Source organism: Bos grunniens, chromosome 17 (assembly GCF_055505025.1).
Source record: "Bos grunniens cultivar Pamir isolate PY7600 chromosome 17, Bosgru_T2T1.0, whole genome shotgun sequence".
Lineage (NCBI taxonomy): Eukaryota > Metazoa > Chordata > Mammalia > Artiodactyla > Bovidae > Bos > Bos grunniens.
Genome location: NC_141181.1, coordinates 12,194,257 through 12,206,720, shown reverse-complemented (window position 1 = coordinate 12,206,720; position 12,464 = coordinate 12,194,257). Strand labels below are relative to the sequence as shown.

At 43.6% G+C, this 12,464-nt stretch overlaps 1 protein-coding gene across 7 annotated transcripts in view; it reads right to left on the bottom strand.

Moving 5' to 3' along the window:
• Window positions 1-12,464, bottom strand: part of SLC10A7 (solute carrier family 10 member 7) — a 319,349-nt gene that overhangs the window by 53,508 nt on the left and 253,377 nt on the right. For 5 of the 7 annotated variants that reach the window (XR_015144154.1, XM_086346478.1, XM_086346479.1 and 2 more), the window contains one exon: window positions 1,604-1,687. The exons of the other annotated variants lie outside the window; for them this stretch is intronic. Coding sequence is in view for 4 of the 5 variants with exons in the window: in XM_086346478.1 (XP_086202604.1) it covers window positions 1,604-1,687 (84 nt within the window). In the remaining variant the exon portion in view is untranslated. The remainder of the gene's footprint in view (window positions 1-1,603; window positions 1,688-12,464) is intronic. 7 annotated transcript variants of the gene reach the window in all.

Here is a 12,464-nt window from a genome sequence, read left to right as displayed (position 1 = left end):
CGTGGGGCAGAGGAGAAGCTGTGAAGCAGATGGTGAAGGCGGATGTGAAGGACACTGACAAGAAGGCTGGGGTCAGACGGGAGGGCTTCGTGGGCCACGCGAGGAGCAGGTGACAGGGAGCTGCACGGGCAGTTTCTGGGGAGAGGAATAACAGAACATGGCTTGTTTTTAGGACTACCCTGGAGACAGTGAAGACACTGGCTGGAGATTGGAAGAGAGTCCCAGCACAGAGAGCAGTGTGACTGACAGAACCAGCTCAGCTGAGGTCCTCTTCGGGAACTGCTGCTAAGACAGCAGACTCAGGCCAGGGTAGACCTCTCCCGGGCGAGGCGGTGGGTGGGAGTGGGAGGCAGCATGTGACGACTGCTCTTTGCGAGAGGAGAAAAACCGGGCACTCATGTCTCGGGGAGGACCTCTCTGAGGGGTGGGTCTGGCCTGAGATCCCCCTGAGGCAGCACCACAGACAACCCCTCCCTCATCCCACTTGTCTCAGGCTCCCTGCTGTTGATCCCAAGGTTCCCCTCCATTCAACTTCCTGCATGGAAACCTCGGTCTCAGACTTGATTTCCCGGAGAACCTAAGACAGCAGGTCAAGACTACATGTCTATACATGCACCGTTTTTAAATAGCTAGTGCCTCAAAGAATTACTTCCTGTTTCGTATCTACAGGGAATTTGAAAATGATGATGAAACTACAGAACACTTACCTGTATCAGGCTGCATGAGGGAAAGAACTTAAGATGCATCATATTTCATGTGACCCTCACAATAACCCTTTAAGATAGGTACCATTATTACACAATTTGATAAATTATGAACCTGGAGCTAAGGAGATTAAATGACTTGCCCAAGGTCACACAGCAAATAAAAGGCAGGGCTAAGAACCAGAGTCTAGTTGCTCTTAATCCAAGGTCTGGGCTCTTCACCATTCTAATGTATTATTTTGCTAAGACTCACTAGCTTTAGCAGTACATTAAATTCTGTATGCTGTTACCGTGGCTACCTAGGATTAAAACAACAACCTTGTTTTTAAATTTGTATGCTCATAATTGAATTATATACTCATTATCAACCTGTTATAAGAAGTTAGGAATTTCTTCTATGAGTCTAATTCAGTAAGAATAATAAAGGAAACTACATTTTCTAAGATTGAATTTAAAGAGCTAATAGAATTAAATGTGTGTTTTATCAATTACAGCATCACAAGCATGATCACTGCTATCAGAGAAGGCTAAGAAGGTGGTCAAATGCAGGTGCCTGTTCCTCAAATGGTCCTAAATGCTGACACCTTATTGGAAATCAAGGTAATGATTTACTAGATGTTTTCAAGCTAGCAACATAGTTACAATAAGGGATGATAAATTAAAAAATCAAGACTGTATGCAGGTGTCCCTATATATATCTATCTGCAAAGCAGACTGATGTTCATTAAAAAAATAAAAAGATAGGACTATCGTGATTGAAGAAACTTGTGTTTCACAGTCTTAGATTTTTATTTAACCATCTCTTCCCCTGACTAGCTTTTCTCTCAACTGTCCTGACACTACATAAGAATTCACAATTTGATCTATAAAGAAAAAGCTGAGAGAACTGGAGACCTTACCTGTCCAATAATGAGGGGAACCACAACAGTCATAAAAAGCTGAGAAAAAATAGACGTAAAAGGCACAGAAGACGATGAGCCAAGCTGCAAAACAAGAATATAAGAGGAGCTAGAATTACTTTCAATCAGTTATCAAGAATACTGTTTATTAGTGTAATAAATGAATTCTCTCACATGTACCAAAAACTTGGTAGCTATAGACAAAAAGCAAGTGAAGTTACTTTTATTTTCGAAATTTAGCACAAGATAAACTGAGTAGCTTAATATATAATTTTGTATTGTGAGACTAAGATTGAAGAAAAATAACTACTGTTTTGCAATTAACGTATATGATTTATTACATGTCTGACTCTTTGCGACCCTATGGACTGTAACCTGCCAGTCTCCTCTGTTCATGGGATTCCCCAGGCAAGAATACTGGAGTGGGTTGCCATGCCCTCCTCCAGGGCATCTTTCCCACCCAAGGATCGAACCTTACATCTCCTGCTTTGGCAGCTAGGTTCTTTACCACCAGTGCCACCTGGGAAGCCCTGTTATTAAATACATTTCTGATTGTAAAGTCATTCTGTGTCCACACTGTCTATATTCACATGGCATGATATTTCATCTGTAATCATAGTTTATGTGATTTCTATTTTACCCATCTGCAGATACCTAAGCCAAATAAGTATGTCTCATTATTATCAAGATAACATTTTTATTTATGTAAATGAAATAGTTTGTAACTCCCCTGATCCTCCAAAACAAAGGCAATGAATCTCATATCCTTAAAAATTTATTCTTACACAAAACCTTGGAAATGGGAAATCCTGAGACAACTTATTTTTCAACTTAAAATTTCAATGTACCGCTCCTAAACTGGTATGCCTGAACATTGTTCATAATTCTTGTTTTGACTCCATCCTCGTTTTCTGGTTCCTGCTTTGCTAATGATTGCAGTCTCAGCTTCATAAACATGTTACTGCCGGACCATAAGGCAGCGTTTCTCTGTGAACACAGTCACACGCTCGCATTAACCTCTACTGCCAAGAATTGCTGCCTTCCTATTAACTTTCTTTTTTTAAAAAAAGTCTTTATTGAACCTTTTCCAATACTGCTTCTGTTTTACGTCTTGGTTTTTTGGCCCCAAGGCATTTGGGAGCTTAGCTCCCCGATCAGGGATTGAACCTGCACCCTGCATTAGAAGAGCAGGGTCTTAACCACTGGACTGACAGGGAAGTCCGCCTGCTAACTTTCTCATAACTTTCAAACCTGCTTTCTGACAAATAGTAGCTGTTTCATAGACGTTCATCTCTTTCATGAGTCCCTTCTGCAACATCTCCCTGGCCCTTGGAACTTTCTTTCACCTTCCTCTGCAGACCAAACCTCAATTTTCATATTTATCTCAGTTTAGTTAACCTCAGAAATATCTTTTGGAAAACAATTTTTGTGACAGATGTGGAGGCAGTGATGACGGAGGAAAGAGAATGTTAAATAACATAACAAATGTTTAGCTAACTGAAGTCAATAGCTCAGAATGAAGTTACCTGGGAACAGTGTTTTCACTGATTTCTGCATGAACCAGCCCACCAAGATCCTTTCTACACCCTGGTTGGTGCATTTTATGCCTCTGCCCCCCTATCCTTGGCCCCAATCTATATGCACTCTAGAGACCAAGAATATATGCCTTGTCCCCCGGCGGCCTGCATTCACTTAATACTGCCTCCAACACTCACCACTGGCTGTCAGCTTAACTTACAAAAAGTGTAGCCTCCAGCCTTTTCCTCCAGAACCAATATAAACTAAAAAAAAAGCAACCAGAGAAAGTGAAACTGGTGAAGATCACAAAGGATTTGTGGTGTGTTAAATGTTATTGAACTCATGTCTCCTTTGGCTCCTGCGTTGCAGGTGGATTCCTCAACACTAGGGCCACCTGGGAAGCCCCAAATGTTACACAGCTATTAGATGTTTCTTTTTGGGCAAAGCCAAAGTATTAAAAGCTAATGACTCTACCCTATTTTAAAGCAACTATGTCCTTGAAGTGCAAGGTACATAGCAAATAAATATATATTCTCTCCACAAATATTAACCCTAAGGATGCTCCGAGGGCAAGGATTAAAATAAGGAAAAATATATTTTACAAAGAAATTGAGGCACTGGATAAATAGAAAAATAAATTTTAAAGAACAAAGTTTTCAAGTTCAAAGACATTCTGCTCAATCAATGCTTTATCCAGAGGGTTCACAATCTTTGAAGATAGGCAGTGGGGTAGAGGGTGATAACCTGCAAGTAAAAAGTCTCCATTCTTGCCTGGAATCTCATGGGTGATCTCTCTGTTCCTCTTTCTAGAGCAACTTTATTAAGTTATGTAATGTATTTTTAAAATGTTTTCATGAATAATCATATGAAGTTATATTCCCTCTGTCAGCCCAGTGCTTATCCCAGGAACTGGCACAGTGAATATGTTTACAGAAGCAAAAACCCATGCAGAACGAACAGATGAAGTAGTCTGTAAACACGGGGTACTAAAAAGGGACAAACCCTTATTCAAAATCACATCCCACACACACACAAAACTAAAGTACATCTAAAAACTCATTATCCTGCAGCATTACAAAATCAGTTGGTATTATTTTTTTTTCACTTCTTATCATTAGTAATACAACGAATCCTAATGTGCATCAAGTAACTAAGGGCATCTATTCATGACAAGAACCAAGGGAAGAGAGGATCAGCTCACGCAGGCGTGCACATACACAGCAATGATCATGGTGGGCTGTCTTCGATTCTCCTCCACCCTGTCCTTAGCTCCTCAATGCTGCTGTGGAGAGAAGACCTAAAATTGACAGGATCCCTGCAAGCGACTTGTAGTCCTGTTCACTCTTTTTAAAGATTGAAAACTGAGGTCCAGAGAGAAAGTGAAGTCGCTCAGTCATGTTTGACTCTTTGCGACCCCATGGACTGTAGCCCCCAGGCTCCTCCGTCCATGGGATTCTCCAGGCAAGAATACTGAGAAGTCACTTGTAATTAACACTTCTAATACCTGCATTATGATGTGAAATTGGCAGTGCTTCTCAAACACATGCAGGCGACTCCAGCCAAATCTGCTCTGTGACAGCAGCCAGATTCACACTGGGAGGGCTTGTTAGTTTAACCATAAAGCATTACTGCAGAGCAGCAAAAGATCAAATGAAGAGAAAAGTTAAAAGCTGATTTCATGTACTGAGTCCATTTGGGGGGCGGTTCTTTTTAATCCCAATTCAATCTAAAAGGGAAGTAGAGGAAAACCCATTTCACCTTGGGTGTTGAAGAATATTGTGTGTGTTATTCTCTAGCTCCATCACGTGATAGACCACCTGCATGTTCAGTGTTTGGAAGCCTCTTGTTTCCGGAAGACAGTGGGAAAGGCTTTGGGGTGAGGGGGAGGGTGGGAGGTTGTCCACGATCCCCAAGGTTCCTTTGTCCTCAAAAACACCCTTGATCTCTGATCCACTTGGTTAGGAACATAGGTTAGAGCAGCCCTCCTCTGGGGCCTTGTCAGATCAGAGGCTACAGCAAGCTAGCCAGGGATGTAATTAACAGGGTATACGAAACCAGACGAAGTACGGTGGGGATGCTGGGGAGGAAATCCCGCAGGGTGGCTCCCTTTAGAAGTGGCTCTGACAGGAAGGAAACCTCAGTCCTGGGGTCTACCTTGGCATAAGTCCTTTCTTTTGAATCGGCCACCAGACCTGTGGCTGTGGTCAGTGTGAAGGTGCAGTGGTCCCCGTGGGGAAGCTCTGGGTCTATGAAGTACACCCTGGCAGCCAGAAGAAAGAGTGGGCACCTGCATTTGAGAGCAACACCAGGAAACTACAAGACCCAATCATTTTACATGCAGAGTCGATTTTAACTAAAGCAGAAGGAAATACGTTGTCGGGGCTAGCTGGTTCTTCACATTTTAATGAGGAAACCTCATGTGGTTTCTATTTCAGAGACCAATGTGTTTATAAGAAACATCAATAATTTTCACGTTTGGATAAGGGCTCGGGATAAGCTGGGGCCAAGCAAGTCTTCTCGGCTTTGCTGAGCCACCTGGCAGGCTTAAAGTTCCTATGTCTCACATTGCCAACGTGTGCTTTGAAATACCGCATGTGAAATAAACAACCCAGACATTGGCTAATTTCTTTCAGGACTATAGTTTTTTTAAAACAGGGAACTCACAATTAGCTTTATTTGTTTTAACTTCATGCTGCAAAGAAACATTTCAGTGAAAATGAAATATGTAGGAATTTAAGACCTTCGTGTTCAATCCTTCAAATAGTTACTGCTGCTTCCTGTGAACTAGAGGCATGTTCTAGGTCCAGGGGCTCCAACAGTGAACAAAAGACCAAACCCATCCTCTCTCCAGGAGCTGCTTTTTCAAAGCTGAGGTCTGTATGTGGATCCACACACACTCCTTTCTATAGGATATCTTCCCCTCACTTACAACTGGAAAAGTTCTAGTCTTTTTTCTAAAAATCATTTCAACCATGACGTCTTTGGAAGTTATTTGCAAACCCTCCTCCCCAAATGCAGACGTGGCTCCTCGTTCTTCGGGGGCTCTGTGTTGCCAATGTATTGCTCAGAATCCTTGGTTGGTCTTGTTTACACATCTGTCTCTCCCAGTAGACCATGTGTTCCTGAAGGTCAGAGACATGGTCTTTTTCATGTTTATATTCTAGGTGCCCAGCAGTGTGACTACTTCTTACATCTAGGGTGGTGGTTTTCAAATGTTAACACACGAGATTCCTTAGCCTCACCTACCAGTTCAGAGTTTCTAATTCAGCACACCTGGGGGAAGGATGAAAGGAGGATGGTGAGAACTTTTCTAACCAGCCCCCCGGTGCTGCTGTGGAGCTGGGGTTCACATGTGAGAACCACCACAAGTTAGTACAGCACGTCGTGCGTGCGATGTGCTCAGTCGTGTCAGACTCTCTGAGACCCCACAGTTGTAGCTTGCCAGCCTCTTCTGTCCATGGGATTCTCCAGGCAAGGATACTGGAGTGGGTATAGACCACAGCCTGCCAGGGCTCCTCTGTCTGTGGGATTCTCCCAGCAAGAACACTGGAGTCGGTTGCCATGCCCTCCTCCATGGGATCTCCCGACCCAGGGATGGAACTTGCATCTCCTGCATTGGCAGGCAGATTTTTTTTTTTTTAACCACTGAGCCACCTGGGAAGCCACATCGACTGTGCATGGCTCTGAAGCTTAGGGCTGAATGACTTAATACAGTGACCCCTTGAGGTGGGTCTCGTTAGTACCCCCATTTTCACAAGAGGAAACAGTGGGGCAGGACAGTCCAACAGCTTGGTCACCATATCTCCAAAGTGGCAGAGCAGCAATCTCAACCGAGAAGGCTGGCTCCACAGCCTCACACTTAATCCTTAGCTTCTACAGCACAATACTTGGGCCACCTGATGCGAAGAGCTGTCTCGTTTGAAAAGACCCTGATGCTAAAAGATTGAGGCGGGAGGAGAAGGGGACGACAGAGGATGAGATGGTTGGATGGCATCACTGACTCGATGGACATGAGTTTGAGTGAACTCCGGGAGTTGGTGACGCACAGGGAGGCCTGGTGTGCTGCAGTCCACGGGGTCACAAAGAGTCAGACACGACTGGGTGACTGAACTGAACTGAATGACCGAAGAACAGAGCACTGAGGTGGGAGGGGACAAGAATGGAGACCAAAGTTGGGCTCCCCTTGTCCATGTGAGAGAGAGAAGGGTGTGAGAGAGAGAGAGAGAGTGTGTGTGTGTGTGTGTGTGTGTGTGTGTGTGTGTGTTGGGGGGCTTCATGGAGAGGGACATAGGCAGAAGCAAGAAGAGGGAGGGAAAAAAGATAAAGGGGGGTGGCAGGAATCTGATAAGCAGTGGATGGTGGTGCAGCCTTTCTCAACTAGGTTTCTGGATTTGAACCAGAGGACTCAGAAAATTATTTGAGTGACTTTTTATTAACTCTCTCAAGGATGGTACATGATTAGTACTGAGGTATATGTATCAGTCCCTTGGACTGCAAGGAGATCCAACCAGTCCATTCTGAAGATCAGCCCTGGGATTTCTTTGGAAGGAATGATGCTAAAGCTGAAACTCCAGTACTTTGGCCACCTCATGCGAAGAGTTGACTCATTGGAAAAGACTCTGATGCTGGGAGGGATTGGGGGAAAGAGGAGAAGGGGACGACAGAGGATGAGATGGCTGGATGGCATCACTGACTCAATGGATGTGAGTCTGAGTGAACTCCGGGAGTTGGTGATGGACAGGGAGGCCTGGCGTGCTGCGATTCATGGGGTCGCAAAGAGTCGGACACGACTGAGTGACTGATCGGATCGATCTGATATGTATCAGAAAGAAGTTAATCTGGCCCAGGTTCAATCCCTGCTCAGGAAACTAGATCCCACAGGCCACAGCTAAGAGCCCATGTGCCACAATGAAGATCAAATATCCTGTGTGCTTAAACAAAGACCCAGTGCAGCCAAATAAATAAATAAGTATTTTTTTTTAAAAAAAAGAGAGAGAAGGAAGAAGCTAATCAGGTACATACAAGGGCTGCTTTAGGGCATTAGCATTTAATTTTCTAACCTGGCAGAGGAAGGCTGAGTCGAATGAAGCAAGATTGGCTGCTGTCAATCCATTCAACTTAGAAACTGTTTGATTTGGAAGGAATCTGGATGGACCAGTCAGTGAAATTTTATGGGGCCCGACTAACCAGACTCAGAAAGACAAATAAGTTCTTGGTGAAGAGACGCCGGCTGTCTGTAAAATCATAGTTATCAACCTACAGTTAGAAAACAGATGGTGCGTTTAAATCACTCCTGTAAGTGAGCTGACCTGTAAATTGTCATTAACGCACCAGGCCCTCACTTGCTCTGCTGTGTAATCAGCCTTTTATCTCCTACCAGGGAAATCCATTAGCCACAGGCACTGCGACTATTTGTGTCTCCTTTCAGCTATTAAAACATTATTGTATTAAATAATTCACCCCTGATGACTGGTCTTTGCTCTCATGAGTGCCACATTCAGAGAAAAAGAAGAATAGATACTTACAGTTCAGACTGTAGGGGAAGGAATGCTCAACCTCTTCCATGAGAAATCAGGAAGAAGGCACTGCAGACCGACACAGAGGGCAGGATGGGTTCCCTCCCTGCCCAGTTCTGGTCCCTCCCCGGCCCCCCACCACCCAAGCCCAGCCCCAAGGGACAGAAAGAGGAGGAGGAGGCCTGCTTACCAGTGGATCCCCATCTTTTGTTACTTTTTTTGATATGGACCATTTTTAAAGTTTTCATTGAATTTGCTACAATATTGCTTCTGATTTATATTTTGTTTTTTTGACCACCAGGCATGTAGGATCTCAGCTCCCCAACCAAGGATTGAACCAGCACCCACTTCACTGGAAGCACTGATTCTTAACCACTGGACCACCAGAGAAGTCCCCGGATCTAACTCTTGTACCCACACACAGATATGCTCATAAACACTGTCCCCTTCCCGTCACAAAGACAAGGCATGCACACAGGAGACGAGAGAGAGTCCCTGGCTTCCATCTCCCAAGCTTTATAGATTCCCATCTTTCCCTAAAACTACAGTCCAGCCTTCTTTCATTCCTGCTGCCCCTAATCTCACAGGGATACATGCAAACTGCACTGATAACTTACTCAAAATCAGTGGCTGAAATGTATAACAGCTGACAGGCTCAATGGAAAATGACTATCATTTTTATCAAAGTTAAGAATACAGTTGTTAAAAAGCTGTACTGATTCAGCTGCATTTATCAAACTAAAGATGGTTTATGGGCATGGAAGATGTATAGTTTGTGGAGAAAATGATCCTTTTTATATCTAGATGCATGGTCTTTTTCCTTTCCTGAGCAACAAAGAAAAAAACAGGCTTTAAATGATTTTTTTAAAGATGAAAAATAGGTAAAACATTTCTTTGGGTTATATGCTAATTTAAAACATTAGATCAAAAGATTATCTTCCAATAATTGATAGAAACTACATACAACTGTAGGTTCTGGTTATTCAAACCACACAGAGATCATAGTGAAATGTGCCCCCCAGTAAACTGTAAATCAGCTTTTCATTGTCCACAGAGGAAAGCTGTGGGGAGATGGGCTTCCAGGACTGTGTAGATCACAACCAACTGTGGAAAATTATTCAAGAGATGGGAATACAAGACCACCTGACCTGCTTCCTGAGAAATCTGCATGCAGGTCAAGAAGCAACAGTTAGAACTGGACATCGAACAACAGACTGGTTCCAAATCAGGAAAGGAGTACGTCAAGGCTGTATATTGTCACTCTGCTTATTTAACTTATATGCAGAGTACATCATGTGAAATGCCAGGCTGGATGAAGCACAAGCTGGAATCAAGAATGCCAGGAGAAATATCAATAATCTCAGATACACAGATGACACCACCCTTATGGTAGAAAGTGAAGAGGAACTCAAAAGCCTCTTGATGAAAGTGAAAGAGGAGAGTAAAAAGCTGGCTTAACACTCAACATTCAAAAAACTAAGATCATGGCATTCGGTCCCATCACTTCATGGCAAATAGATGGGGAAACAATGGAAACAGTGACAGACTTTCTTTTCTTGGATTCCAAAATCACTGCAGATGGTGAGAGCAGCCATGAAATTAAAAGATGCTTGCTCCTTGGAAGAAAAACTATGACAAACCTAGACAGCATATTAAAAAGCAGAGACATTACTTTGCTGACAAAGGTCCGTCTAATCAAAGCTATGGTTTTTCCAGTAGTCATGTATAGATGTGAAAGTTGGACTATAAAGAAAGCTGACCACTCAAGAATTGATGCTTTTGAACTGTGGTGTTGGAGAAGACTCTTGAGAGTCCCTTGGATAGCAAGGAGATCCAACCAGTCCATCCTAAAGGAAATCAGTCCTGGGTGTTCACTGGAAGGACTGATGTTGAAGCTGAAACTCCAATACTTTGGCCACCTGATGTGGAGAGCTGACTCATTTGAAAAGACCCTGATGCTGGGCGAGATTGAGGGCAGGAGGAGAAGGGGACGACAGAGGATGAGATGGTTGGATGGCATCACTGACTCAATGGATATGTGTTTGAGCAAGCTCCGGGAATTGGTGATGGACAAGGAAGCCTGGCGTGCTGCAGTCCATAGGGGTCAAAAAGAGTTGGATACAACTGAGCGAATGAACTGAACTGAACTGGTTGTTCAAACCACACAGAAATTGTAGTGAAATGTGCCCCCCAGTGGACTGTAAATCGACTTTTCATTGCTCAGGGAGGAAAGCTGTGGGGAGATGGGCTTCCAGGACATGGTGGGCTTCTTGAGCCCAAGCTGCTTCTTGAGCAAGGGTCCCCAAACTCCAGGATCTAATGCCTGATAATCTGAGGTGATGCTGATATAATAATAATAGAAATAAAATGCACGATAACCATAATGTGTTTGAATCATCCCAAAACCATCCTCCTTGTCTGTGGTCCATGGAAAAATTGTCTTCCATGAAACTGGTCCCTGGTGCCAAAAAGGTTGGGGGCCGCCATTCAAGAGCATTGGAAAATGACTTCTGAGGTGCTCTCCCTTCCCCATTATCTCAACAAGGTCTGGGGGAGCCCTGGGGTGAGCACCTTTTGCTTCATAAGATTCTCCCTGTGTGAAAACATCTCTTTGTGGTTTACACCCACAGTCGGAAGGTAAGGGGCTCTCAAGCTCAATGGGAGGGGATCCATCTCACTTGGTTCAGGAACAAATTAGGCAGGAACAAATTAGGATAAGTGTGGAGCTACTGGGTTTATCAGAGGGTAATTTCTCTTCAAGTGCTTTATGCTTTTTTATCATTTTCTCCAGGCTTCCCTGGTGGTTCAGGCTGGTGGTAAAGAATCTGCCTGCAAGGCAGGAGACCCAGGTTTGATTCCTGTGTCAGGAAGATCCTCTGGAGAAGCAGGTAACCCACTCCAGTACTCTTGCCTGGAGAATCCCATGGACAGAGGAGCCTGGCAGGCTAAAGTCCATAGGGTTGCAGGGTCAGACACGACTGAGCGACTAACACCCAAACACACATTTTCTTCATCACACACAAGTGACCCCTCGGAGATGCCCCCATCGTTGAGCATACACTACAAAAAAATAAAAGTACTGTGCGTGACATTAATGACTGGATTTTTTGTTTACATTGATGGGATCAAAAGTTGGGGGATTTTCTATCACAGGTGCCAATTACTAGAGAAGCTAATGATGACCGTGGCCTCTGATGTCTCTTGCCCACGCTAACACTGCTCCTCTGTGAACTCTCATGAAATTCAGTCTGAATCACAGAACCGTAGTTTATTTTTCCTGTCAATTGCTCCATAATCTTTATTCTTATTTACTCACATAAGGTTTAAGCTTTTTCAAGGCAATAATTATACCTTACTCTGTTTATCCTCCCTATGCTACTTAGAGTATACATGTCTAGGAAGTAGTAACTGAATGCTGATAACATGTCTTAAAACCACCTGTCTGAGACTTTCTTGGTGGTCCAGTGGTTAAGATTTCGCCTTCCAATGCAGGGGGTGTGGGTTTAATCCCTCTTCATGGAGATAAGGTCCCACATCCCTTGAGGCCAAAAAACCAAAACATAATACAGAAGGAACAGCATAACAAATTTAATAAAGACTTTAAAAATGGCCCACATCAAAAAAATCTTAAAAACAATAAAATAAATAAAACCACCTATCTCCGAGGAGGCATGTTTTGTAAGCACAACCTGGAAAGAATGCTGTCTGAAAGCGCCTTGTGTTCTCAACCAGTCGTGCGATCTCAAGAACCACAAAACCTCTTTGAACTTTTCTCATATGAGTGAGGATAATACCTGCTTCTAAAGGTGCTCATGCTACTCATATGT